The 24,321-nt window shown below is 40.5% G+C and overlaps 1 protein-coding gene across 1 annotated transcript in view; it reads right to left on the reverse strand.

Annotated features, from left to right (window-relative positions):
- Nucleotides 1–221: 221 nt before the first annotated feature.
- EXT1 (exostosin glycosyltransferase 1) overlaps nt 222–24,321 on the reverse strand; it is a 301,092-nt gene continuing 276,992 nt past the window's right edge. The window contains exons 6-11 of the mRNA XM_069731809.1: nt 21,438–21,556; nt 20,221–20,316; nt 15,975–16,064; nt 6,211–6,371; nt 3,226–3,397; nt 222–717 (exon numbers count right to left, since the gene is read on the reverse strand). Of these exons, the coding sequence (XP_069587910.1) occupies nt 532–717; nt 3,226–3,397; nt 6,211–6,371; nt 15,975–16,064; nt 20,221–20,316; nt 21,438–21,556 (824 nt within the window). The 3' untranslated portion in view covers nt 222–531. The remainder of the gene's footprint in view (nt 718–3,225; nt 3,398–6,210; nt 6,372–15,974; nt 16,065–20,220; nt 20,317–21,437; nt 21,557–24,321) is intronic.

Consider the following 24,321-nt stretch of genomic DNA (forward strand, 5'->3'; position numbering starts at 1 on the left):
CATGTGTGTATGTAGCTGCGTGTGCATGTAGCTGAGTGCGTGTCAACACGTGTGTGTGTATGTAGCTGCGTGTGTGCATGTAGCTGAGTGCGTGTCACTACATGTGTGTATGTAGCTGCATGTACGTGTGTGTAGGTAAGTGTGCAATCAATCATATATTTCAGGTGGCTACCAAGTCACAGACGTAATATATAAAATATTCAGACAAAGAAAACACAGGATAAAGAAAGATCTCTGATTTTAATAGTTTTTGTTCATTAAAAAAGTTTAAACCTGCATAGCAATCATTTCAAAAATAATTATTTAATGTTCCATAATTAAACTGTACACAGCCTAGTTCTGAGACGACAAAGCTCGGTGGTAGTTGTAAGCAGTCCAGTGCAATGGAGTCCAGACACCCAAAGTCCTGGCTCCAAACGCTTTGCGTATTCCGTGTGTGGAAGCGGCATAATCAACCGTTCATAAGCAGTTTTGTCCGTGTGTAGATGGAGACGCATTGGGCAGAAGGCTCAATCCGACGGCAGTTATGTCTCAAAGTCGTTCAATGTCTCGATATTTCTTTCGTAGAATTGACACCTGATCCTTAAAGAGCACAGGGTCCAGTCTCATCTGTGAGTGAATGAGCGGCATATAGCCAAACCAGCTGGCAAACGTATTCATACAAGTCTGTCTCTGAGCAAAATGGTCGGGGTCTGCCCAGCGAGAAGCTCTGGAGGTCTAGAGAGATGAAAGGGAAATTTTAGGCTTCCTGGTACTCAAATATGATGAAAAAATTATAATATCATGCTAATGATAGTAATGCAAATACTGTGCACTAAAAGCAATATTTATTAGTTGTATTCCAATTACAAGCACAGCGGCTTTCAAAATTCTGCTGTTATTTAGAGTCAGTCATCATAGTGGACAATAAATTAGTTTTATAATAGTTATATTCTTGTACGTAGAGGCAGTATTATAGTAGTTATATTCTTGTACATGGGGGCAGTATTATAGTAGTTATATTCTTGTACATAGGGGGCAGTATTATAGTAGTTATATTCTTGTACATAGGGGCAGTATTATAGTAGTTATATTCTTGAACATAGAAGCAGTATTATAGTAGTTACATTCTTGTACATGGGGGCAGTATTATAGTAGTTATATTCTTGTACATAGGGGGCAGGGGGCAGTATTATAGTAGTTATATTCTTGTACATGGGGCAGTATTATAGTAGTTATATTCTTGTACATGGGGCAGTATTATAGTAGTTATATTCTTGTACATAGGAGCAGTATTATAGTAGTTATATTCTTGTACATAGGAGCAGTATTATAGTAGTTATATTCTTGTACATAGGAGGCAGTATTATAGTAGTTATATTCTTGTACATAGGAGCAGTATTATAGTAGTTATATTCTTGTACATAGGTACAGTACTATAGTAGTTATATTCTTGTACATAGGAGGCAGTATTATAGTAGTTATATTCTTGTACATAGGGAGCAGTATTATAGTAGTTATATTCTTGTACATAGGAGCAGTATTATAGTAGTTATATTCTTGTACATAGGAGGCAGTATTATAGTAGTTATATTCTTGTACATAGGAGCAGTATTATAGTAGTTATATTCTTGTACATAGGTACAGTACTATAGTAGTTATATTCTTGTACATAGGAGGCAGTATTATAGTAGTTATATTCTTGTACATAGGGAGCAGTATTATAGTAGTTATATTCTTGTACATAGGAGCAGTATTATAGTAGTTATATTCTTGTACATAGGAGCAGTATTATAGTAGTTATATTCTTGTACATAGGAGCAGTATTATAGTAGTTATATTCTTGTACATAGGGAGCAGTATTATAGTAGTTATATTCTTGTACATAGGGGCAGTATTATAGTAGTTATATTCTTGTACATAGGAGCAGTATTATAGTAGTTATATTCTTGTACATAGGGGAAGTATTATAGTAGTTATATTCTTGTACATATGAGCAGTATTATAGTAGTTATATTCTTGTACATAGGGGCAGTATTATAGTAGTTATATTCTTGTACATAGGAGCAGTATTATAGTAGTTATATTCTTGTACATAGGAGCAGTATTATAGTAGTTATATTCTTGTACATAGGAGCAGTATTATAGTAGTTATATTCTTGTACATAGGGAGCAGTATTATAGTAGTTATATTCTTGTACATAGGGGCAGTATTATAGTAGTTATATTCTTGTACATAGGAGCAGTATTATAGTAGTTATATTCTTGTACATAGGGGAAGTATTATAGTAGTTATATTCTTGTACATATGAGCAGTATTATAGTAGTTATATTCTTGTACATAGGGGCAGTATTATAGTAGTTATATTCTTGTACATAGGAGCAGTATTATAGTAGTTATATTCTTGTACATAGGGGCAGTATTATAGTAGTTATATTCTTGTATATAGGGGCAGTATTATAGTAGTTATATTCTTGTACATAGGGAGCAGTATTATAGTAGTTATATTCTTGTACATATGAGCAGTATTATAGTAGTTATATTCTTGTACATAGGAGCAGTATTATAGTAGTTATATTCTTGTACATAGGGGCAGTATTATAGTAGTATACAATGGAACATTTTTTTTATTGTTAATTTCCTTCCTAAATGTATACTTAATCTACTTTCTAAATATTTTTCATTAAAAATTTTGGACCATTTTGCTGATGCAAAGTATTCCATACACAATAGGTAGCTGATGGATTGTTTGATCTATATCTCTCTAGATTTTCCATGCACAGAAATACTAAGTTTGGCCTAGTGCTCCAGTGTTCTCTGTGAGGGAGCCTTTGCCAGACTCTTCTGAAAGCGGTTTATCTCTTGGGCGAACAAAAGGATCAGCTTTTGGAAATCTAATAGGCAGAATCCTTCTCTCCTCCAGCATCACTTGTCAAGGGAGAAAATGGAGGCCCCCATACAAATTAGACAGACAACAGCCCCAATCAATATTGGAGGATTCGGCCAACAATAGTCTAATTTGTATGAGGGCCCTAAGTCTTTTATCTAGCAGATTCCCTTGACAAAACTGAATCAAATTGATCAGAACTTCTGCTCTGAACGCCCTCTCTACTAGGGTGTCTAGTGATCAGCAGTGGTGAGGGGATAAAGTATCTAAAGTCTTATGGAGATAAGAGAAAACGCAATAGTTAGGGGAGGAAGTATCTAAAGTCTTAAGAACGTCTAAAAATAATCCACTGACATACCTGTCCCATCATTGTCTCCTTATACTGTTTTTTCTGTGTAACTTTGATAGGCGGCAACTTCGTTACTGCAGACACCAGAAAGTTTATTAAGATATCTTCACAATTGGCTAATTGGTCCACCATGTTTTTCAGACTGGCAGGCAGGTAATTTGTGTACAGGTAGTGATAGTATCTGAAAAAATAACATATTTGTTTCAAATCTTCCAAAAATTATCAAATTTAATCCAGCCAATAGTAATGGGACCCGTATTACCACACACAGAGGGTTTCCATTCTTCGTTAACATTTTTAGGAAAATCTGATTAATAATGCAAAATATCACTCTCTGCTGTCGGTGCCAGGCGAATAAAGCTTTAAGTTACATAGCTGAGTCACACGAGTCAGGATGCTATGGATACGTCTCTGAAAGTTGAGGTCTTGTGTGTGGTTGTCAGGCAGAACTTTCCTAGCAACCAGTCGGTCTTAGATTATTCAGGTCTTGAGTTCAAGACCGTACTGGGAGAGGACAGATTAGGGACAACGGAGAAAATTTACTGCGTCAAAAAACTTCGCTGAGGTGAAAAACACCTTTAAAGAGGACCTGTCAAAAGGTCCCAAATTGACAGCATTGCCCAGATAACAGCTTGGCACAGTGAAGATTATCACGATGAATGGACTCACTCACTTTATTCATCAACGCGTTTCGGTACCTTTCTCAAAGTAAAAAGATTACTTTTTTTTTACCTTTCGCGAGGTACCTGTTCCAGCACCGAAACGCGCTGGTGAGTAAAGAACCACATTTATACTCTCTGGATCTCATCCGTTCCGTGAGAGCAACCCACAAATCGTGATAATTTCTACTTTGCCAAAATTTGAATTTAGGAGATTCATTCGCATTTGTCCGGGAAATATGATTTGCATCAAATGTTCCCTGACTGCTGTTAAAGCCAATCATTATACTCCGAAGTCTTCAGTTGGATGGGTCGGGAAGGGCTTAAAAAATAATAAAGTACTAGCTTCGCCACTCATCTATCCCTTCTGCTCCGCGACAGACCTCCGCTTGCTCTCTAAGGCGCAAGCTACTGCTCTGGCCCTCTCTTCACCATCTACTTCAGAGCGGATAAGGCCTTGTTGCACATTACGACATCGGTTACTCCACGTGAGGCAACGCACGTTACGACATCGGTTACTCCACGTGAGGCAACGTATGTGATGACATGGGTTACTCCATGTGAGGCAACGCACGTTACGACATCAGTTACTCCACGTGAGGCAACGCACGTTACATCGGTTACTCCACGTGAGGCAACGTACGTTACAACATCGGTTACTCCACGTGAGGCAATGTGCGTGACGACATCAGTTACTCCACGTGAGGCAACGTACGTGACGACATCAGTTTCTCCACGTGAGGCAACGCACGTTACGACATCGGTTACTCCACGTGAGGCAACGCACGTTACAACATCGGTTACTCCACGTGAGGCAACGTTCGTGGCGACATCGGTTACTCTACGTGAGGCAACGTACGTTACAACATCGGTTACTCCACGTGAGGCAACGCACGTTACATCGGTTACTCCACGTGAGGCAACGTAAGTTACAACATCGGTTACTCCACGTGAGGCAATGTGCGTGACGACATCAGTTACTCCACGTGAGGCAACGTACGTGACGACATCAGTTACTCCACGTGAGGCAACGCACGTTACAACATCGGTTACTCCACGTGAGGCAACGCACGTTACAACATCGGTTACTCCACGTGAGGCAACGTTCGTGGCGACATCGGTTACTCTACGTGAGGCAACGTACGTGACGACATCGGTTACTCCACGTGAGGCAACGCACGTTACAACATCAGTTACTCCACATGAGGCAACGTACGTGACGACATCAGTTACTCCACGTGAGGCAACGTACGTGACGACATCAGTTACTCTACGTGAGGCAACGCACGTTACGACATCGGTTACTCCACGTGAGGCAACGTACGTGACGACATCGGTTACTCCACGTGAGGCAACGCACGTTACGACATCGGTTACTCCACGTGAGGCAACGCACGTTACAACATCGGTTACTCCACGTGAGGCAACGTACGTGACGATATCGGTTACTCCACGTGAGGCAACGCACGTTACGACATCGGTTACTCCACGTGAGGCAACGCACGTTACGACATCGGTTACTCCACATGAGGAAACGCACGTTACGACATCGGTTACTCCACGTGAGGCAACGTACGTGACGACATCGGTTACTCCACGTGAGGCAACGTACGTGACGACATCGGTTACTCCATGTGAGGCAACGCACGTTACAACATCGGTTACTCCACGTGAGGCAACGCACGTTACGACATCGGTTACTCCACGTGAGGCAATGCACGTTACGACATCGATTACTCCACGTGAGGCAACGCACGTTACCACATACTGACATCATAGCATTTGTCTACTCCTAGACAGCAATGGAGGCAATTGAGAAAAGAAGACCAGAGCCGAAGCTAATGCCTTAGGGAATGAGCAGATGACAAGGCTAGGTACTAGTAGGAGGTGTAGATATATTTATCGCTTCCTGGCCCATAAGAATCCAGTAAAATACTCTGGACTAAAACAGTTTCAACATTAGTGCATGCGCCAACCAATACTGTAGGACACGTTTCACCAATAGGTGAAGCTTACCACATACTATTTCTACACGTAACTCCGTTTGCAGCCAGCAATAATTTTAGTATTTTTCTATATCAGCTGTACTTTAACAACTTAATTTTATGAATAGTTATGATGAAAAATGCCAAAGTTGAAAATAATTAGAAAAATCCACGTATTTTAACCCTATATTAGATTTTTACACAGATACAGGAACACAACCAAACTTACTTCATAGATACAGGAACAGAACCAAGCTTACTACATACATATGGGAGTATGGCAACTGTTCACATTATGGAAACTGCACGAAACGCATCATATATTATGTACATGATGCAAAGATCCTTACTTGTGGTAGATAGCAGCTCCGGTTAGTACCATGGAGTAGTCATTAGTCCACTTGGATGTGTAACCCCATCGCTCCTTTGTGCTGTCCCAAAAGTGACTACGTGCCGGGTAACCCACAATCCTTTCTGGAAAACTCTGCCAAACCGTGAAGGCAAAATCCACCTGTAAAGAAAATATAATCGATTGTTATTAAGATACGACTGAGGACATACCATGGCATCGAACTACAACTCCTAGTATCCACCTTGGGCGCACACACACAGGAGTACAAAAACCTTAATAAAGGGAAAAAAAGGCTATAAAGCGTTATTGTCTGTATAACGGAGCTCAATGCATTGGAGACAAAAGCCGCCATTTGTGGGACTACTTGAAAGCAAACCTGTCACGGAGATAATAGAGGCACAGGATGATCATTATCTACTCAAATGTCTTTAAACCGGGCATCATCGTTCTAACTAAGCAAATGGCTCAATTATAAGCTACATGTAAAAGAAAGAAAAACCCTATAAAAAGAACTATGCTGCTGCTTTTAACCAAACTGCTTGATATTCTCACCTAAAATTATGCACATTTTAACATATCCATCAGCCAAAGTTGAGCACACCGTGGCGTTAAATTTTTCCCGCTTTGACCTTTGCCAAGGTTATTTCTTTACATTGGTATTTTAAGTGGTATGTAGCTTTTTCCTACATCTACATTCCACATTCACAAACTTATGTAGCAGAGCTGAATTTGTTATGTAGTTTCCCCCCCATTATGGAACGTGGGTATTGGAGCCCTTCTTGGGGCAACTCGCGATGAGCCATGGAGTCCGGAGAAGGACTCAGATAGTGAAAAACTCCAAAAGTGAAAAGCCCCTTCAACCCATTGAGTGATTTATCAATCAGGCATGATAGTAACTCTTATGATACAGTAGATTTAGCGGCATAATGAGCCGGGAGAGTCCGCATTCATGCAGCGTTACGGTGCCCGAAATTGTTGGAGACCAGTCAAGGTCCGTACAGAAGACGAGTCTTAGCCCCTCACCAATATAGGATGCTATGTCCGATGCCGGTGTATGGAGCTGGTACCCATCAAAACACACCCCTCTCTTACCCCCCGAGGTGCGAACATTGATTTCCGGATTGATTTCCGGAGCAGTCGGGGGCCTTGCCGCCATCTGCTGAAGTCCGGCCACTAAAGTATTGCTAAACTTGGCACCAAACAATCACAAGAATAAGTCCCCTAAAGGATTGAGCTATGTTCACATGCAGTTTTTGCTGCGGTTTTTTTTTTCTGCAGTCAAAACCTACACTCTTTGCAGTAAAACCGCTGCATTTAAAATGCCCATTTTTCAGCATTTCAAGGACGGATTACAGGTAGGTTTGGTCTCCAATACACGTTTAATAAAATTAATTTTATTCATAAAAATAAAGCACCGTTGCGTTTTTTATTTTCACATTTTTATTGCTTTCTATAGGTGAAAAAAAACGCTGGAAAAATGCTGAATGAGCAGACATGCTGCAGAGTTTAAAAAAAATAAAAAAAAAATTCAGAACGATTTAAAAATAAAGAAAATTTGGAAAACTAAAATTCAGTAATGATGCACAAAAGTCCAATCTAACAAAACGCAGAATATAACCCATATAATATTTAACCCCCCAAAATGCAATAAAAGTGAAAAAAAAAAATCATATGCACGAGAAACCGGTACCAATAAAGAATACAGCTTAACAAGCAAAAAGAAAGGCAAAATGACGAGAAAAAAAATATTTAGATTTTTACTGCAAAATGTTTCCATTGCTAAAATAAACAAACACTATACAAGTTTGGTATCCCAATTTCACCGCACTTTTCCCCTTAATTTTCACTATATTGTATAATGACTTGTGTAAGTTAAAGGTACAACTGGACCCACAAAATAAAAAAAAAAAAAAAAAATCATACAATGTTGATGGGAGATATAAATTGTGGCTCTTAGATGAAGAGGAGAAAAAACAAGAGATTAAAAAAAAAAAAAGTAAAATATTGACTGGTCATGAAAGGGTTAAGCCCCTTCGGCCTCCGGGATCCCAGTGACTGCCGTTCTGTAAAGTTGTTAATGATTCGGTAGTTTGGAGGACTGGTCTGGTTTTCTCCGTGCCCTTTTCCTCGTCCTCCCTGCGGATGGAGGGCATCGCAGGAGCAGGCTCCCCGACATCTGCTTATGTGCCCTTCAGGCTGGAGGGAAGCAGCGACGCGCGCTCGGCGTGCGAGAAGAGGAGGATTGTGCGGGTGGTGATAGTAACGCGAAACACTATGGAGTAACGTCTTGCTGGAGCAGCTTCATTTTCTCAGAGCTCTTCTGTCTAATTGAGGTTAATTCCATCCTTGCTACTTGCACACATTAAAAGGAGGCTAGGTTTTTTTTTTTTCCTTTCTCAAAACACGATTTTTAGCTAAAATTGAAAAGTAGTGAACTTGCCATTTTCACGTCATCCACTGGAGCTTTTTTTATATATACATACTTCTGGAAGAGTGTTTAGCAGGCTCGTTATCAGCAGAGGCAGGAATGCTATCACCAGTAACATCTCTATACACAGCTGATAACACACCAATCACAACAGGCGATGTCACAGCTAGACATCCTCATTTTGGTAACACTATTACTACAAAAAAAAAAAAAATCACAATGTTTCGGACGTGCAGGGCCTTTATCAAAAGCCATGGAATGAATCGCTCTCTTTTTCTATTGCTTGATAAAGGCCCTGTGCGGCCGAAACATTGACCTCTATACACAACTGATAACACACAAATCACAAATGCGGTGTCACGGCCACAAGTCTTCCATTTGGTAACTTTTAGTACAGAAAAATCACAACGTTTTGGCAGTGCAGGGCCTTTATCAAGGATGCATCTCTTTTTTTAATATGGTTTGATAAAGGCCCTGTGTGGCCGAAACACTGACCTCTATACACATCTGATCACACCAATCACAACAAGCAATGTCACAGAAACACGTCTTCCATTTGGTAACTTTTAGTACAGAAAAATCACAACGTTTTGGCAGTGTAGGGCCTTTATCAAGAATGCATCTCTTTCTGTTTCTATGGTTTGATAAAGGCCCTGCGTGGCTGAAACGTTGTGACTTCTGTACTAATAAAGTTACCAAAAGTAGGACGTCTACTGCTCTGGTTCTTGGATTTCTCTGTACTGCTACAACCTTGTGTTAGGGCTGCGCCAAGTGTGTACGGACAACAGAGAAGTAGACAGGACTCATCTATTGCAAGTACGCAGAGAAGCTTCATGTGCAAACCGGTAGACTATCCTAAGGGGGACACAACGTCTCAAAGCCGAGGGATCAGGGCAATCCGGTGGTCCAGTCTCGACAACCCTGAGAATAACAAATCTCTCATGCACTGACAGTTTGCTACAGTGTATCAGTGCAGGCAAAATATGTCAGCATAGACTCAAAGAGGATTGTCAAGACTGAATAAGTTCTCAGCTGTAAGAAACAGAAATCATATTAGAAAGTTACTTTTTCCTTGCAGGGCGGTGCTCATGGGCATGGAACTGCAGCCCGGTGGCCTGGACTGCCCCCGAGGAGAGAAAAAAGAATTGTGCCTTTTATTCTTAGGATCAGTGGGGGGTCTTGGGAGATGAAATATAAGTTATATAATAAGTTATATAAATCAGGACTGAGGCACAATATGTCTTACACCTCCTCCCCATTTGGACCTATAGATTAATTTTGGGGGACATCTTAGGATTTTGCCGGTGACGCGTCTACTTTAAGGTACGTTCTCCCTGAGGACACAGCTCTTCAGAGCTATGCAAATGTATGACAAAGGAAAGAAGCCAAGTGTAAAAAGCACAAGCGTGGCACAAAATATGACAACGCCAGACAGACATTTAAACATGGGACGCTGAGCTCTGATGGGCCCAGCGCGTCCATTTTGGATTAGCATTCCATTAATGTCACAACAGCTAATGTAGAGGTAGGGAGAACATGAGCCGGAGAAACACTTGTCACAGAGATGATCTCGCTCGTCTGGTCAAAACAACAATTACTGACGAAAATGCAATACCTCCGGCACCGCAGCGGCTGCCAAGCGTCCACCATGGGGAGCGCACTGCATATCCGAGTATAAAGCCTCAACCTCAGAGAAGACAAGTCTGAACTGCGTGTCAAATGTGGTGCCAATATTCAAGAAGGGCTCTAAAGGTGATCCTGGAAATTATAGGCCAGGAAGTCTAACCTCTATTGTTGGTAAAATATGTGAAGGGTTTCTGAGGGATGTTATTCTGGATTATCTCAATGAGAATAACTGTTTAACTCCATATCAGCATGGGTTTATGAGAAATCGCTCATGTCAAACCAATCTAATCAGTTTTTATGAAGAGGTAAGCTATAGGCTGGACCACGGTGAGTCATTGGATGTGGTATATCTCGATTTTTTTCAAAGCGTTTGATACTGTGCTACACAAGAGGTTGGTACACAAAATGAGAATGCTTGGTCTGGGGGAAAATGTGTGTAAATGGGTTAGTAACTGGCTTAGTGATAGAAAGCAGAGGGTGGTTATAAATGGTATAGTCTCTAACTGGGTCGCTGTGACCAGTGGGGTACCGCAGGGGTCAGTATTGGGACCTGTTCTCTTCCACCAGATCGTTAATAAATATGTTGAAGGCTTACACGCAAATGTCGATATCTGCAGATGATACAAAACTATGTAAAGCAGTCAATACAAGAGAAGATAGTATTCTGCTACAGATGGATCTGGATAAGTTGGAAACTTTGGCAGATGAGGTTTAACAATGATAAATGATATACACTTGGGAAGAAGGAATCAATATCACCATTACACACTGAACAGGAAACCACTGGGCAAATCTGACAGGGAGAAGGACTTGGGGATTCTAGTTAATGATAAACTTACCTGGATCAACCAGTGCCAGGCAGCAGCTGCCAAGGCAAACAGGATCATGGGGTGGATTAAAAAAGAGGTCTGGATGCACATGATGAGAGCATTATACTGCCTCTGTACAAAATCTCTGGTTAGACCACACACGGAGTACTGTGTACAGTTTTGGGCACCGGTGCTCAGGAAGGATATAATGGAACTAGTGCGAGTACAAAGGAGGGCAACGAAATTAATAAAGGGGATGGGAGAACTACAATACCCAGAGAGATTAGCAAAATTAGAATTATTTAGTCTAGAAAAAAGACGACTGAGGGGCGATCTAATAACCATGTATAAGTGTATAAGGGGACAATACAAATATCTCTCCGAGATTCTGTTTATACCAAGGAAGGTGACGGTCATAAGGGGGCATTCTCTGCATCTGGAGGAGAGAAGGTTTTTCCACCAACATACAGTAGAAGAGGATTCTTTACTGTTAGGGCAGTGAGAATCTGGAATTGCTTGCCTGAGGAGGTGGTGATGGAGACCTCAGTCGAGGGGTTCAAGAGAGGCCTGGATGCCTTCCTGGAGCAGAACAATATTGTATCTTACAGTTATTAGGTTCATTAGAAGGACGTAGATCTGGGATTTATTCTGACGGAATGTAGGCTGCACTGGATGGACAAATGGCTTTTTCGGCCTTGCTAACCATGTTACTGCAATACATCTATACACAGCAGATAACACACGAAAAATGAGTCTAATATTAAGTCAAGTTTAAAGTGTAAAAATTGCTATTTTTTTTTTTTTAAATACGCCACATAACCTGTATACAGATGTGGCGCCACTTTTGGCAGTGTCAGCCATGTTTTTCTATTCCATTAGAATCCCTTAAAAAAAATAAAAAAAAGTACAAAAATAAAAAAAGTAATTTAGGAAAAGTAGAAAAAGCAATTTAGGGTGACTTCTAATAAAGTAGTCGGTGGCAGAGGTAATTTCATTAGCCCGCCTCACCTTGTTATATTTCCTTACTGCCTAATGGGATAATTCATTAAAACCAGAGCAATGAAATAAAAGGAGTCGCTTCCTCCCTGCTCAGTATTCTGAACCCTTCCCAGCTTTGCCATCTCCGTAATTAACAGAATGGAATCGCGTTTGGCCTACAGGACTCCGTCTCCGCGCTCTTTTCTTCTCCCGCTGTAATTATCCGCTCACATTCTCCGGCATATGCAAACATCTTAAGTTCCATGGGAAATGTTTGATTTTGTGTTGGTTATGGATAATCCAATCTTGCACCCGAGATGGGAGATACCGTTCACAAAACATTAATTAGTGAAATAAATGCCTCGACAGACAGCGATTCTGGGAATGACGCGATGAGCAGATAATATGGCGCCTTTCTTCCCTCTCTCTCTGTGTGGTGACATTATGAAAAAAAAACGTGCGATATGCAAATGAAGGGGCCAATTAACGCACGCGAAAAATAAAATACATTGCCCTGACAGTAGTGAAAGGTGCGAAGAGTTCTTACAAAATGCTAAACTAAAAAAGAGCTAAAGAGAAAAAAAAATATATAAAAACAAGGAAAAGACAAAAAGAAAAAAATGTGAAATATTGGGATACAAAACTACACGTGGCTCCGATACGCTCTGGTTATTCCAAAAGTTGCATTTTTGCAATAAGAATTTTTGTTAAAAAAATTTAAATAAAAAAGTTTTAAATTAATTTAGAAGGGCCAATTTTTTTTTTTAATTAGCACTAGGGGGTCCTTTAAAACTCATCTTCTAGCATGTCAAAGAACCAAGTCAGAAGTATAGGGGGCACTATTGGACCTCAAATATTGTGAAATGAACAGACCACCCTTTAGTCACATCTTGACCAATAGAATTACGAGCAAACACCGGCACATATTATACCCATTTTTTTTTTTTTATTTAAATCTACAATTTTCCAGTTTTAAAACCTGAAAACCCCTGGTGAGGCCTTAATGTTAAAAAATAAATAAAAAAATCTCAATTTTAAGCTGCATGTAAAGAGGATAAAAAGTCCAAAATTGGCAATTTTGGTTTTTATTTTAAAAATGCTATTCCCCTGAGGATTCCAATTTTTTTTTATTTTAAAACCGCCATATAGTTTCAGAGATATGGACGTTTAGTTTAGTGCTCATTTCTGTGGCATTTATAAAGGGGCAGTGATCACATGGTAATGACAGAGTAGCCTAAAGAAAGGCCCCCGAGAATCCTCCCAGCCACTCCCCTGTGGAGCAGCAAAATAAGACCAGAGCTTTTTTCGGTTTTGAGTTTTCGTTTTTCGCTCCCCTCCTTCCCAGAGCCATAACTTTTTTATTTTTTTATCAATTTGGCCATGTGAAGACTTATTTTTTGCGGGACGAGTTGTACTTTTCAACGACATCATTGGTTTTAGCATGTCGTGTACTCGAAAACGGGGGAAAAAAATTCCAAGTGCGGTGAAATTGCAAAAAGAGTGCAATCCCACACTTGTTTTTTGTTTGGCTTTTTTGCTAGGTTCACTAAATGATAAAACTGACCTGCCATTATGATTCTCCAGGTCTTTACGAGTTCATAGACACCAAACATGTCTAGGTTATTAAAAATTCCAAGCTTTGCTAAAAAAAAAAAAAAAAAAAAAAAAAGGCGCCATTTTCCGTTACCCGCAGCGTCTCCATTTTTCATGATCTGGGGTTGGGTGGGGGCTTATTTTTTGCGTGCCGAGCTGACGTTTTTATTGATACCATTTTTGTGCAGATTTGATCGTTTGATCGCTCGTTATTGCATTTTAATGCAATGTCGTGGCGACCCAAAAAAAAAAAACGTAATTCTGGCGTTTTGATTTTTTTCTCTCGCTACGCCGTTTAGCGATCAGATTAATCCTTTTCTTTTTATTGATCGGGTGATTCTGAACGCGGCGATATACATCCCATCTGACGTCACAAAGGGGTTTCCATGTTCGGCACAGAAGTCTGCAGACACTTGTGAATCCTTACAGTGCACTGTCAGGTTTCTCGGATTTCAGACGCATGCGGTCATGTGGCTGCAAGTATGCGATTTGCATACTACCAGCCACATTCTGACTAGACTTGCACGACTAGTTGGAATGTGGCCAGGGGAATGCCAATTGTATACTTGCAGTCACATGACCGCTCCTGGCAACGGAGAATTCTGACAGTGACTGCACTCTTTTGTGCCAAACCTGGACAATTCTTTTAGATAGCCATTGCCCAACTTCGTACCCATTCAGACAACCATGACAATTTTTGCTGTAAACCCCCCCCCCCCCCCCTCGATAAAAACAAATTCTATGTGACATCTGTTTGAAAGCGTAAATGTGGTTTTCATTTTATTTTCATACATCAAGAGTACACAAGGAACTTTGCAATATATCAGAGAAATCGGTATCTTTCTCCTCCTGGACTGATCTTTCATCACTGAGATAGATGACAGTTGGTGCTCATAAAGTTCTATGGAGAACTGGAACGGTCACTTGCAGCAGAATGTTTATGTCTAGAGCTGGCTCCTCCTCCCTCCATAGAATTTCCAAAGCACCAACTGCCATCTCCTCATTAAAAGGGAAAACCTGTCCTCACGGAATACACATTTTACCTGTGAATTCAGAATGTTCAGTCCCGGAGGAGAAAGGAGATTTCTCCGATCACATGAAAATAAGCAACTTTGTAATATATGTTCGCTATTGATTTATTAAATAAATTTACTGCAAAAATCAAGAATCCAATTCATCAAATAAAAAAGTTCTACGGTCTACAGCATGTGAAGGAGAAAAAAAAAAAAAAAAGTTCTTGTAAATGACATTCATACAATGTTCTCATTTTTGACAAATCATTTTGAAAGTGTTTTTTTCCTCTCGCCGTGGTGTCCTTCACCGCGTTATATTGGTCGCTCGGAAAATAAACTACCAGAAGATCAGCTCTGTTCTGTCAATGTGACTCTTAATTATGTGGGAGAATGGTTCCTGCGAAAACCAAGCGTGCTTCATCGTGGGCCGACAAGAGATCAGAAGTTTCACAAAAATCTCATTATCATACGCCGGATCTAATAAGCAGCTAAAAAACAGAACTTAAAAAACACAACCTGCTATTTAAAAAAAATTAAGACCATTAATGTCTAAAAATGTGCCGTTCTTTCTTAACTGTGTCCTGAAATCACCTTTAAAAAAAATTTAAAAAAAATTATCCTTGATTTAAAAAAAAAAAAAAATTTCCGTAAAGGCCTGATTTCATGAAGTCACCTTTAAAAACAAAAAAAAAAAAATTTGACTTCTAAAAATGCATTTTTTTTTTCTTAAAGGAATTGTCTTCATGAAATCACCTTAAAATAACTTGGTTACTTAAATGGAAGTAAATTATTTTCACCATTAAATATGTTTGCACCGCTTGCTTACTCTTTCCCCTGTGTCGCACTGTTCTTTTGCTAGAAAGAGTTAACTGAGAATCCATCAGTGAGCGGATCTGGTCATAAACCTGAGCTCCTCTTCACTGAATTGTGAACACAGGTAACATCAAAAAGTTCAATGTATAGGGAAATAAAGTCTGTAAAAACTAAATGGTGCAGATTCTTTAATAAAACCCAAGAGCAAAAATGTTTTTTTTTTTTTTAACCCCAAATTGAAATAAATAAATTTAGAAAGTGTCCAGTGTTTTTTTTTTAATCTTATTACTATATTTTTCTTTTACTTTTACTCTACAATGAAGTTTAAAAGATTTTTTTTAGTATGCTAATTATTTATTAAATTTACATAGGGGGCGTGGCTCACAGGGTAACCATGCAAAGCAACCTCAAGCACCGCCCCCGAGGATCCTGAGAGACAATGGAAGAGGCCGTAGTGCCGCAGAATGGGAAATTATGGTTGTCAGTACACAATGGTATTCACCTCCGTCGTGGAAAGCACCGTGTCCTCGTCAAGGCTGAGTACGGCGTCCGTCACTATGTTATCGTAAGGAAGAAAACGACTGCTCATGACCTACGGGGGACAAAGAGGAAGAGAACGGTAAAGAAATAGCAATTGTGGATAATTTTTAAGCAAACAATTAAACAAGCTGCAAATGATCGTGGTTCCTAAACAGTTAATGTGTAAAGGAGGACATTTCTACTACTTCGGTGCTTTCCTTGCTCCTTCTTACATCAGCACTGGACCTGACAGTCTCTTCTCAGCCAACAGCAACTATTAAAGGGATTAAATCTTCCGGGGGGCCACCGGCTGCTGAACCTTTCCGTGAAACCTCTGAGAGCCGCGCGCAAAAAAGTTCCAGGATGTATTTATTAACGCCTCACAAATGACCCCGCTATCTGACAGGGCGACAGACAGTCCATCACTCCGCCTGAGCCCTGTAATCAGGAGTGATGCGCTCTACCAAAATGGATTTCCAGACGTGTCTGGGCTGGGGACGCCGCAGACAAATGTCTCTGCTGAATCCAAATTGTATGCAAAATCTCAATCCCGCGAAAGATTTTATCCATGGACCATTCTTTTACGCTTTGTACTTAATATGTAACGGGAAGGAAAAGCCTCTTATATATGAAGTCCTTTTGGGCTACTTGCCGTCAGGGCTCGGAGTCGGAGCCCATTTTGGTGGAGTCAGGGTCGGTGTCATGGAAATTGAGTCGTCGGAGGTTTGGCTTACCGACTCCACAGCCCTGCTTGCCGAACCACCATCTGTGCCCACGGGGATCACGGTAGAACAACCCTGACGGCACCAAAGGGCCGGTGTTATCGGCCGAACAAAAACTAACCAACTACTCTAAAGGGGAGAACAGGCCAACCTCATTACGACACAACTTTACTTATTGAACCCCTTGGCGACACGGCTATTTTTCATTTTTTTCCCTTTTATTTTTTCCGCCTTGCCTCTAAAGATCCATAACTTTTTTTTATGGACGGCGGCTTGTTTTTTTGCAAACCAAAATTATAGTTTTTCATGACACCATTAGTGTCGTAATCTTGAAAAAAAAAATGTACGAGTCCCTGCTGCTTTTCGACAGCCGCCACACATGCAGGGATTGCCCGCTTGTTACTACAGAGTAAGGGCCCCTTTCCACTTGTGAGAAAAACGGACGAGTGCAATCCGATAAAAAATCGGATTGCACTCGGACCAATGTTTTTCAATAGGTGACATTCTATTTGCGATTTTTTTCCCAGCCGAAATCGGACTGAGAAAAATCTGTGTCGGCTGAGAAAAAAAATCGCAGCATGCTGCGTATTGCTGAGATTCTCAGACGAGACTCGCCAATGCAAGTCAATGGGTGCGAGAGAAAAAACGCATGGAATACGGACCATCCGTATTCCATCCGTTTTTTACGGATACCTTACCATTCTGTGGCACAGAACACTGTAAATAGTCCTGTAAATGACTGTGTAAAAATAGTTGCAGAGAAAAAAAACGGATTGCATACGGATGTAAAAACGGATGATGCGATTAAAAAAATCGCATTACACTCGCATGACAATCGCACACGTTACATCCGTTTTTTCGGTCCGTAAATCGGACCGTTTTTTTCTCACACAAGTGGAAAGGGGCCCTAAAGGTGAGGATTGTTTTCACGAAGAGGAAAACGTCGTGGATTAGAACTTTTTGTTGTTCTTGTTTTGTGAATCTTTTGAGCGCAACAAAGTCCTAAAATCTGAATATTAACGGGAGGGCTGATCACTCCGACCATCACCATGAAGCCTGCTGCGTGTGTATGTGTTTGTGATGCCAGGCGCGAAACCGAGGCTTTGACAGAAAGCAGGATGCACAGCCCCACTCCCATGCCTGGGTGCACACAGGAGACTTGTTTGTAGGAAGAAAAAACAGCATCAAGGTCAGAGCGTACACAAGGTGAAGAACAAGCGCCGTGTTTAGGAATTCTAAAAAGGATCATGGTGCTTGTATAGCTCAAAGGGGAATATCCAAGTGTGCTCAGCAGTAACCCTCCTGGTGCAGCTACCGGGCCACCGGCGCACGCGGAAACCATCAGCCGACAATTTAACAAGGATAATGTTCTGTCCTTCATTGCAGACTTACAAAAAAATGTGATAACAAAATTCCAGGGGTACACAGGCTTCACAATGTGCCCCCTGCTTAAAACAATAATCTGCATAAGTTTAAGGTTTGAAGGAGTGGTCCGGTACGATACAACGATGTTGACCCATCCACAAGACAGGCCATCAATAGCAGATCATGGGGGTCCGCATCGCTCAGCTAATACCTAGTACCGTTTACATGAATGGGAGCTGAGCGGCAATAACCAAGAACGGCCACTACACAGTGTATGGCGCTGTGACGATTCAGCTCAGTCAATTGTGAACTTTTGATGGGTTAGGACACCAGGTATAAGCCGAGCTGGGGGGCCCCATGTGTCGGACCTCCACAGATCTGATATTGAGGACTTCTTCTAAGGACAGGTTATCTACGTGTTGTGCCTGGACAACTCCATTAATTTGTCCTCACATCCCTCCCGCAGTCACCACCAATCTGTACCATTCATATGCACAGCACATAACTTATCATGGAGGGGTCACCAGTCAACCATGCACCTAGGGTCAGATGCCTATCACAACCCTTCATCTCGTTTCATCCCTGTTTTTTTTTTATAAATTGCACCCCCACATATTTGCGTCATAGGTTGCTGCCTACTGTGCCCAACCCTCAGCAATAGTTTTGGACAGGCCACAGGTTGTAATCCAAAGGCAAAGGTGCTGCCCGGTTTCGATAACTCTACCTCAGCTTGAGGGGTGGATCCAATACATGGAGACCCTGATGCAATGAGGCGTGCCATAAAGGAGGTCCCCTATATAAAGTCCAATTATACTAATTAAAAGGAATATTCGCATCTCTTTATGACTGGTGCCAGTTTGACCTCTGGAAGCAAAAAAAAAGAAAAAAAGAATGGTCGGCAATAATGGAACGACACCGTAGCCCTTCTTCAGCCTTCCCCTATAGAGCAGCGCCCCCCAGCTACCTGTTCTGTATAGGAACAGCAACACACATTCATTCCAGTGAATGACTGCAGTTCTCAGCCCGGCCAGGTGGGGCGCTGCTGCTGTGGAGGGATAAACATTTATGATAACACTGAGTGGTCACCTTTTAACTCAAGAATGGTGGGGTCCTCCTCCACCAGTCATAAAGTGATGGTATAGACTGACACAAGCATCACAAGAGTTTCCAATTCCGGGACTAGATTCATCCAAAACATCTACTCCTGCAGTAAAGAATCACCCGATCTTTGGGGTAGCTTATCGAATACTTCTTTAAATGCAACACCACCAGCATAATCCCAGTAACAAAAAGGAAGAACCAATGGAGTTATAGTCCAAAAACAATTTTTATTCTCAGCAATGTTTGGCCACCATGGCCAGAAATATACACTAAACATACAAAAGACATGATTTTATTAAATATATCATATGACGAAGCCGACGCGAAACGCGCGTTGGGGCCACCACGTGGGTCATCCTGGTTACCTGCTTTGGGTAAGGTTTAAAGAATTATCTTTATGGTATTTTCCCGTTGTGACTTCTTTTTGGCTGGTGGTGACTGACCGGACACAGTGGTCATGTAGTCGATGCGCAAGGCTACCTAGATGTAATTAGAGCTGTGAAGCAAAAACATATGGGGATACCTTCTTTATATATTTTTGACCTTGTTACCAACTATTATATGGCACTATGCACTTTATTAGTATTGTATGGGTACCAGGATCACCTACGTGGCGTTTAATTCCATCGTATGCTACCATTCACCTTTCTTTTTAGTCATATGATATATTTAATAAAATCATGTCTTTTGTATGTTTAGTGTATATTTCTGGCCATGGTGGCCAAACATTGCTGAGAATAAAAATTGTTTTTGGACTATAACTCCATTGGTTCTTCCTTTTTGCTATTGCTAGGAGTGTCCATTCACACTAGTGGTATTAAAAATTCCCCCGGGGGCTCTCCCACTTGGGATGTGAGCATGGTGGAATTTCTGGGTAAAATATCCTCATTTTTGGCCTTGTATTGCTATAATCCCAGTAAGCAGAAACCCTTTAACTGGTTCATAGTAGCGATACGACAGCTTCATAAATCTGGGTCTTCTCATATTTAATAACGCTGGCGTTCCACGGATAAAAGGGGCTGCGCGGCAGAATGGCCTCACCTTGCTCTCCCCTTCAATAACTATGACAGGCACAGCAGTGGCAGGCCAGCGGTGTTTGGCAGGGAGCGGCTTGTCACAATTCCACAAGACTATGATCTGGAAAAATATAATAAACAGATACATAAATATTCCAGCAGTCAGCGTCTCTCTATGGAATATTTCCTAAATTAAAGTATCTCTGGAAAAATGTCAAAGAAGAGAAACAGAATAAGCTCACAAGAGGCAGAAAACAAAACTGAAAACGCCAGCACAAATCTAAAGAAAAAAGTATAGACACATTAAAGTAGGGATAATGCATATTAAAGGGGACTGTTCACTGAATTTTGTTTATTTAAACTGTTTACTTCCCCGCATTGGTGCTCCTCCACTGATTCTGGAACAGTTTTTCTTTTTTTTCTACGCCCCTCCATTCCAAAGTTATGGCCCGTGGAAAAATAGATGCAAATTTAAGGCGTATGCGACAGAGAAGGGTGTTTACTTTTTTAATCCTCTGATACTGGCCAATCAAAGCATGGCCACGCCCACAGAGAAGTTCTGTAGTACACGCCCATTTACTAAAAAGGGAAAATGCGCACCATTATTATCTGGGGGCATAACTTTGGAACGGAGGGGCACAGAAGAAAAAGAAAAACTGTTCCAGAATCAGTGGAGAAGCGGCAATTAGAAGAGGAGCTCAGCTTAATTAAAAAAAAAATACATCCAGTGAAAGGTCTTCTTAAAAAGCTCTTGTAAACTAGCAGTATAGAACAGAAGAAAATGCAGTTTTATTTTCACCCTTCAAAATAAAAGTCATCCATTTAGAAAAAATGAACGGTTTTATATTTTTACAACCATTTTCCCAACAATTACTTCCAACTACTGGTGGACATAGTTGATGAATGCTTTGCAATCAGAGAAAACGGCAACTATATGAACCTCAATGTGAACATCTACTTTTTAGACAGAGCAAAAAGGCTCTAAAGCGCTGCATAGGCCTAAAAAGTCAGATAACGTTGTGTCGTAACAGCAGCCGCCAATAGAGGGAGACAAAGATCTTACAGCTTACATTATTTGCACTGCGCTGTATGCATTGAGCGCCCTCTAGTGGTGGTGCAGAGAGCCAGAATTGTATTTTAAGTTGTCTGTGCAGAGGAATTAGGAAAAGCTTTAGAAAATCTCAGGCCCGGTCTCTGTAAAGATCGCTTTAAAAAATAGTGCTAAGTATTTAGCCGCAGTACCTGATGACAGTACTGAGACTTTGCTACAGCGACGAGCAGCTTCAGGATTGGCTGGGACTGGGAGACCAGCGGCGTCACCGCGTGGATGACTGCGGTAAACTTTGTTGGCGATTTTACACCTGAAACATAAAAGAAAAAAAAAAACACATCAGGAAGGTCCTAATCACACGGTGGCTGCACGGTCGTACATGTGAGTTACAACTGACTCAGTTCAGCGGCACACTATCACACCGACACTACATTGTGTAATACAATTGGGAAACTTTATTTTTGTCATTTATTGGGAACTATATGCTTTGGGCACAGTATAGCGGTATTATTTGAGCTCTACATGATAAAATGTTAGCCTTTATGGCAGTATTAGTTGGGCACAGCATATTGGCATCACTTGATCACTTAATGGCTGAACTATTTAAGCACTGTTTAGTGATATGTGAGCACTTTATAGCAGTATTATTTGGGCAATGTACAGTGGTATTAGTTGAGCACTTTTAGGCAGTATTATTTGGGCAATGTACAGTGGTATTAGTTGAGCACTATGGCAGTATTATTTGGGCAATGTACAGTGGTATTAGTTGAGCACTTTTAGGCAGTATTATTTGGGCAATGTACAGTGGTATTAGTTGAGCACTTTATGGCAGTTTTGTTTGGGCAATGTACAGTGGTATTAGTTGAGCACTTTATGGCAGTATTATTTGGGCAATGTACGGTGGTATTAGTTGAGCACTTTATAGCAGTATTGTTTGGGCAATGTACAGTGCAATTAGTTGAGCATTTTACTGCAGTATTATTTGGGCAATGTACAGTGGTATTAGTTGAGCACTTTATGGCAGTATTATTTGGGCAATGTACGGTGGTATTAGTTGAGCACTTTACAGCAGTATTGTTTGGGCAATGTACAGTGCAATTAGTTCAGCATTTTACTGCAGTATTGTTTGGGCAATGTACAGTGGTATTAGTTGAGCACTTTATAGCAGTATTATTTGGGCAATGTACAGTGGTATTAGTTGAGCACTTTATAGCAGTATTGTTTGGGCAACGTACAGTGGTATTAGTTGAGCACTTTATAGCAGTATTATTTGGGCAATGTACAGTGGTATTAGTTGAGCACTTTATAGCAGTATTATTTGGGCAATGTACAGTGATATTAGTTGAGCACTTTATAGCAGTATTATTTGGGCAATGTACGGTGGTATTAGTTGAGCACTTTATGGCAGTATTGTTTGGGCAATGTACAGTAGTTTTAGTTGAGCACTTTATAGCAGTATTAATTGGGCAATGTACAGTGCAATTAGTTGAGCATTTTACTGCAGTATTGTTTGGGCAATGTACAGTGGTATTAGTTGAGCACTTTATAGCAGTATTGTTTGGGCAATGTACAGTGGTATTAGTTGAGCACTTTATAGCAGTATTGTTTGGGCAATGTACAGTGGTATTAGTTGAGCACTTTATAGCAGTATTATTTGGGCAATGTACAGTGGTATTAGTTGACCACTTTATAGCAGTATTATTTGGGCAATGTACAGTGGTATTAGTTGACCACTTTATAGCAGTATTGTTTGGGCAATGTACAGTGGTATTAGTTGAGCACTTTATAGCAGTATTATTTGGGCAATGTACAGTGCAATTAGTTGAGCATTTTACTGCAGTATTATTTGGGCAATGTGCAGTGGTATTAGTTGAGCACTTTACAGCAGTTTTGTTTGGGCAATGTACAGTGGTATTAGTTGAGCACTTTATGGCAGTATTTGGGCAATGTGCAGTGGTATTAGTTGAGCACTTTATGGCAGTATTTGGGCAATGTTCAGTGATATTAGTTGAGCACTTTATAGCAGTATTATTTGGGCAATGTACGGTGGTATTAGTTGAGCATTTTATTGCAGTATTTGGGCAATGTGCAGTGGTATTAGTTGAGCACTTTATGGCAGTATTGTTTGGGCAATGTACAGTAGTTTTAGTTGAGCACTTTATAGCAGTATTAATTGGGCAATGTACAGTGCAATTAGTTGAGCATTTTACTGCAGTATTATTTGGGCAATGTACGGTGGTATTAGTTGAGCACTTTATAGCAGTATTGTTTGGGCAATGTGCAGTGGTATTAGTTGAGCACTTTATGGCAGTATTGTTTGGGCAATGTACAGTAGTTTTAGTTGAGCACTTTATAGCAGTATTAATTGGGCAATGTACAGTGCAATTAGTTGAGCATTTTACTGCAGTATTGTTTGGGCAATGTACAGTGGTATTAGTTGAGCACTTTATAGCAGTATTGTTTGGGCAATGTGCAGTGGTATTAGTTGAGCACTTTATAGCAGTATTGTTTGGGCAATGTACAGTGGTATTAGTTGAGCACTTTATAGCAGTATTATTTGGGCAATGTACAGTGGTATTAGTTGACCACTTTATAGCAGTATTATTTGGGCAATGTACAGTGGTATTAGTTGACCACTTTATAGCAGTATTGTTTGGGCAATGTACAGTGGTATTAGTTGAGCACTTTATAGCAGTATTATTTGGGCAATGTACAGTGCAATTAGTTGAGCATTTTACTGCAGTATTGTTTGGGCAATGTACAGTGCTATTAGTTGAGCACTTTATAGCAGTAATATTTGGGCAATGTACAGTGGTATTAGTTGAGCATTTTATTGCAGTATTTGGGCAATGTGCAGTGGTATTAGTTGAGCACTTTATGGCAGTATTGTTTGGGCAATGTACAGTAGTTTTAGTTGAGCACTTTATAGCAGTATTAATTGGGCAATGTACAGTGCAATTAGTTGAGCACTTTATAGCAGTATTGTTTGGGCAATGTACAGTGGTATTAGTTGAGCACTTTATAGCAGTATTATTTGGGCAATGTACAGTGCAATTAGTTGAGCATTTTACTGCA

Source organism: Ranitomeya imitator, chromosome 6 (genome assembly GCF_032444005.1).
Source record: "Ranitomeya imitator isolate aRanImi1 chromosome 6, aRanImi1.pri, whole genome shotgun sequence".
Taxonomy (NCBI): Eukaryota; Metazoa; Chordata; class Amphibia; order Anura; family Dendrobatidae; genus Ranitomeya; species Ranitomeya imitator.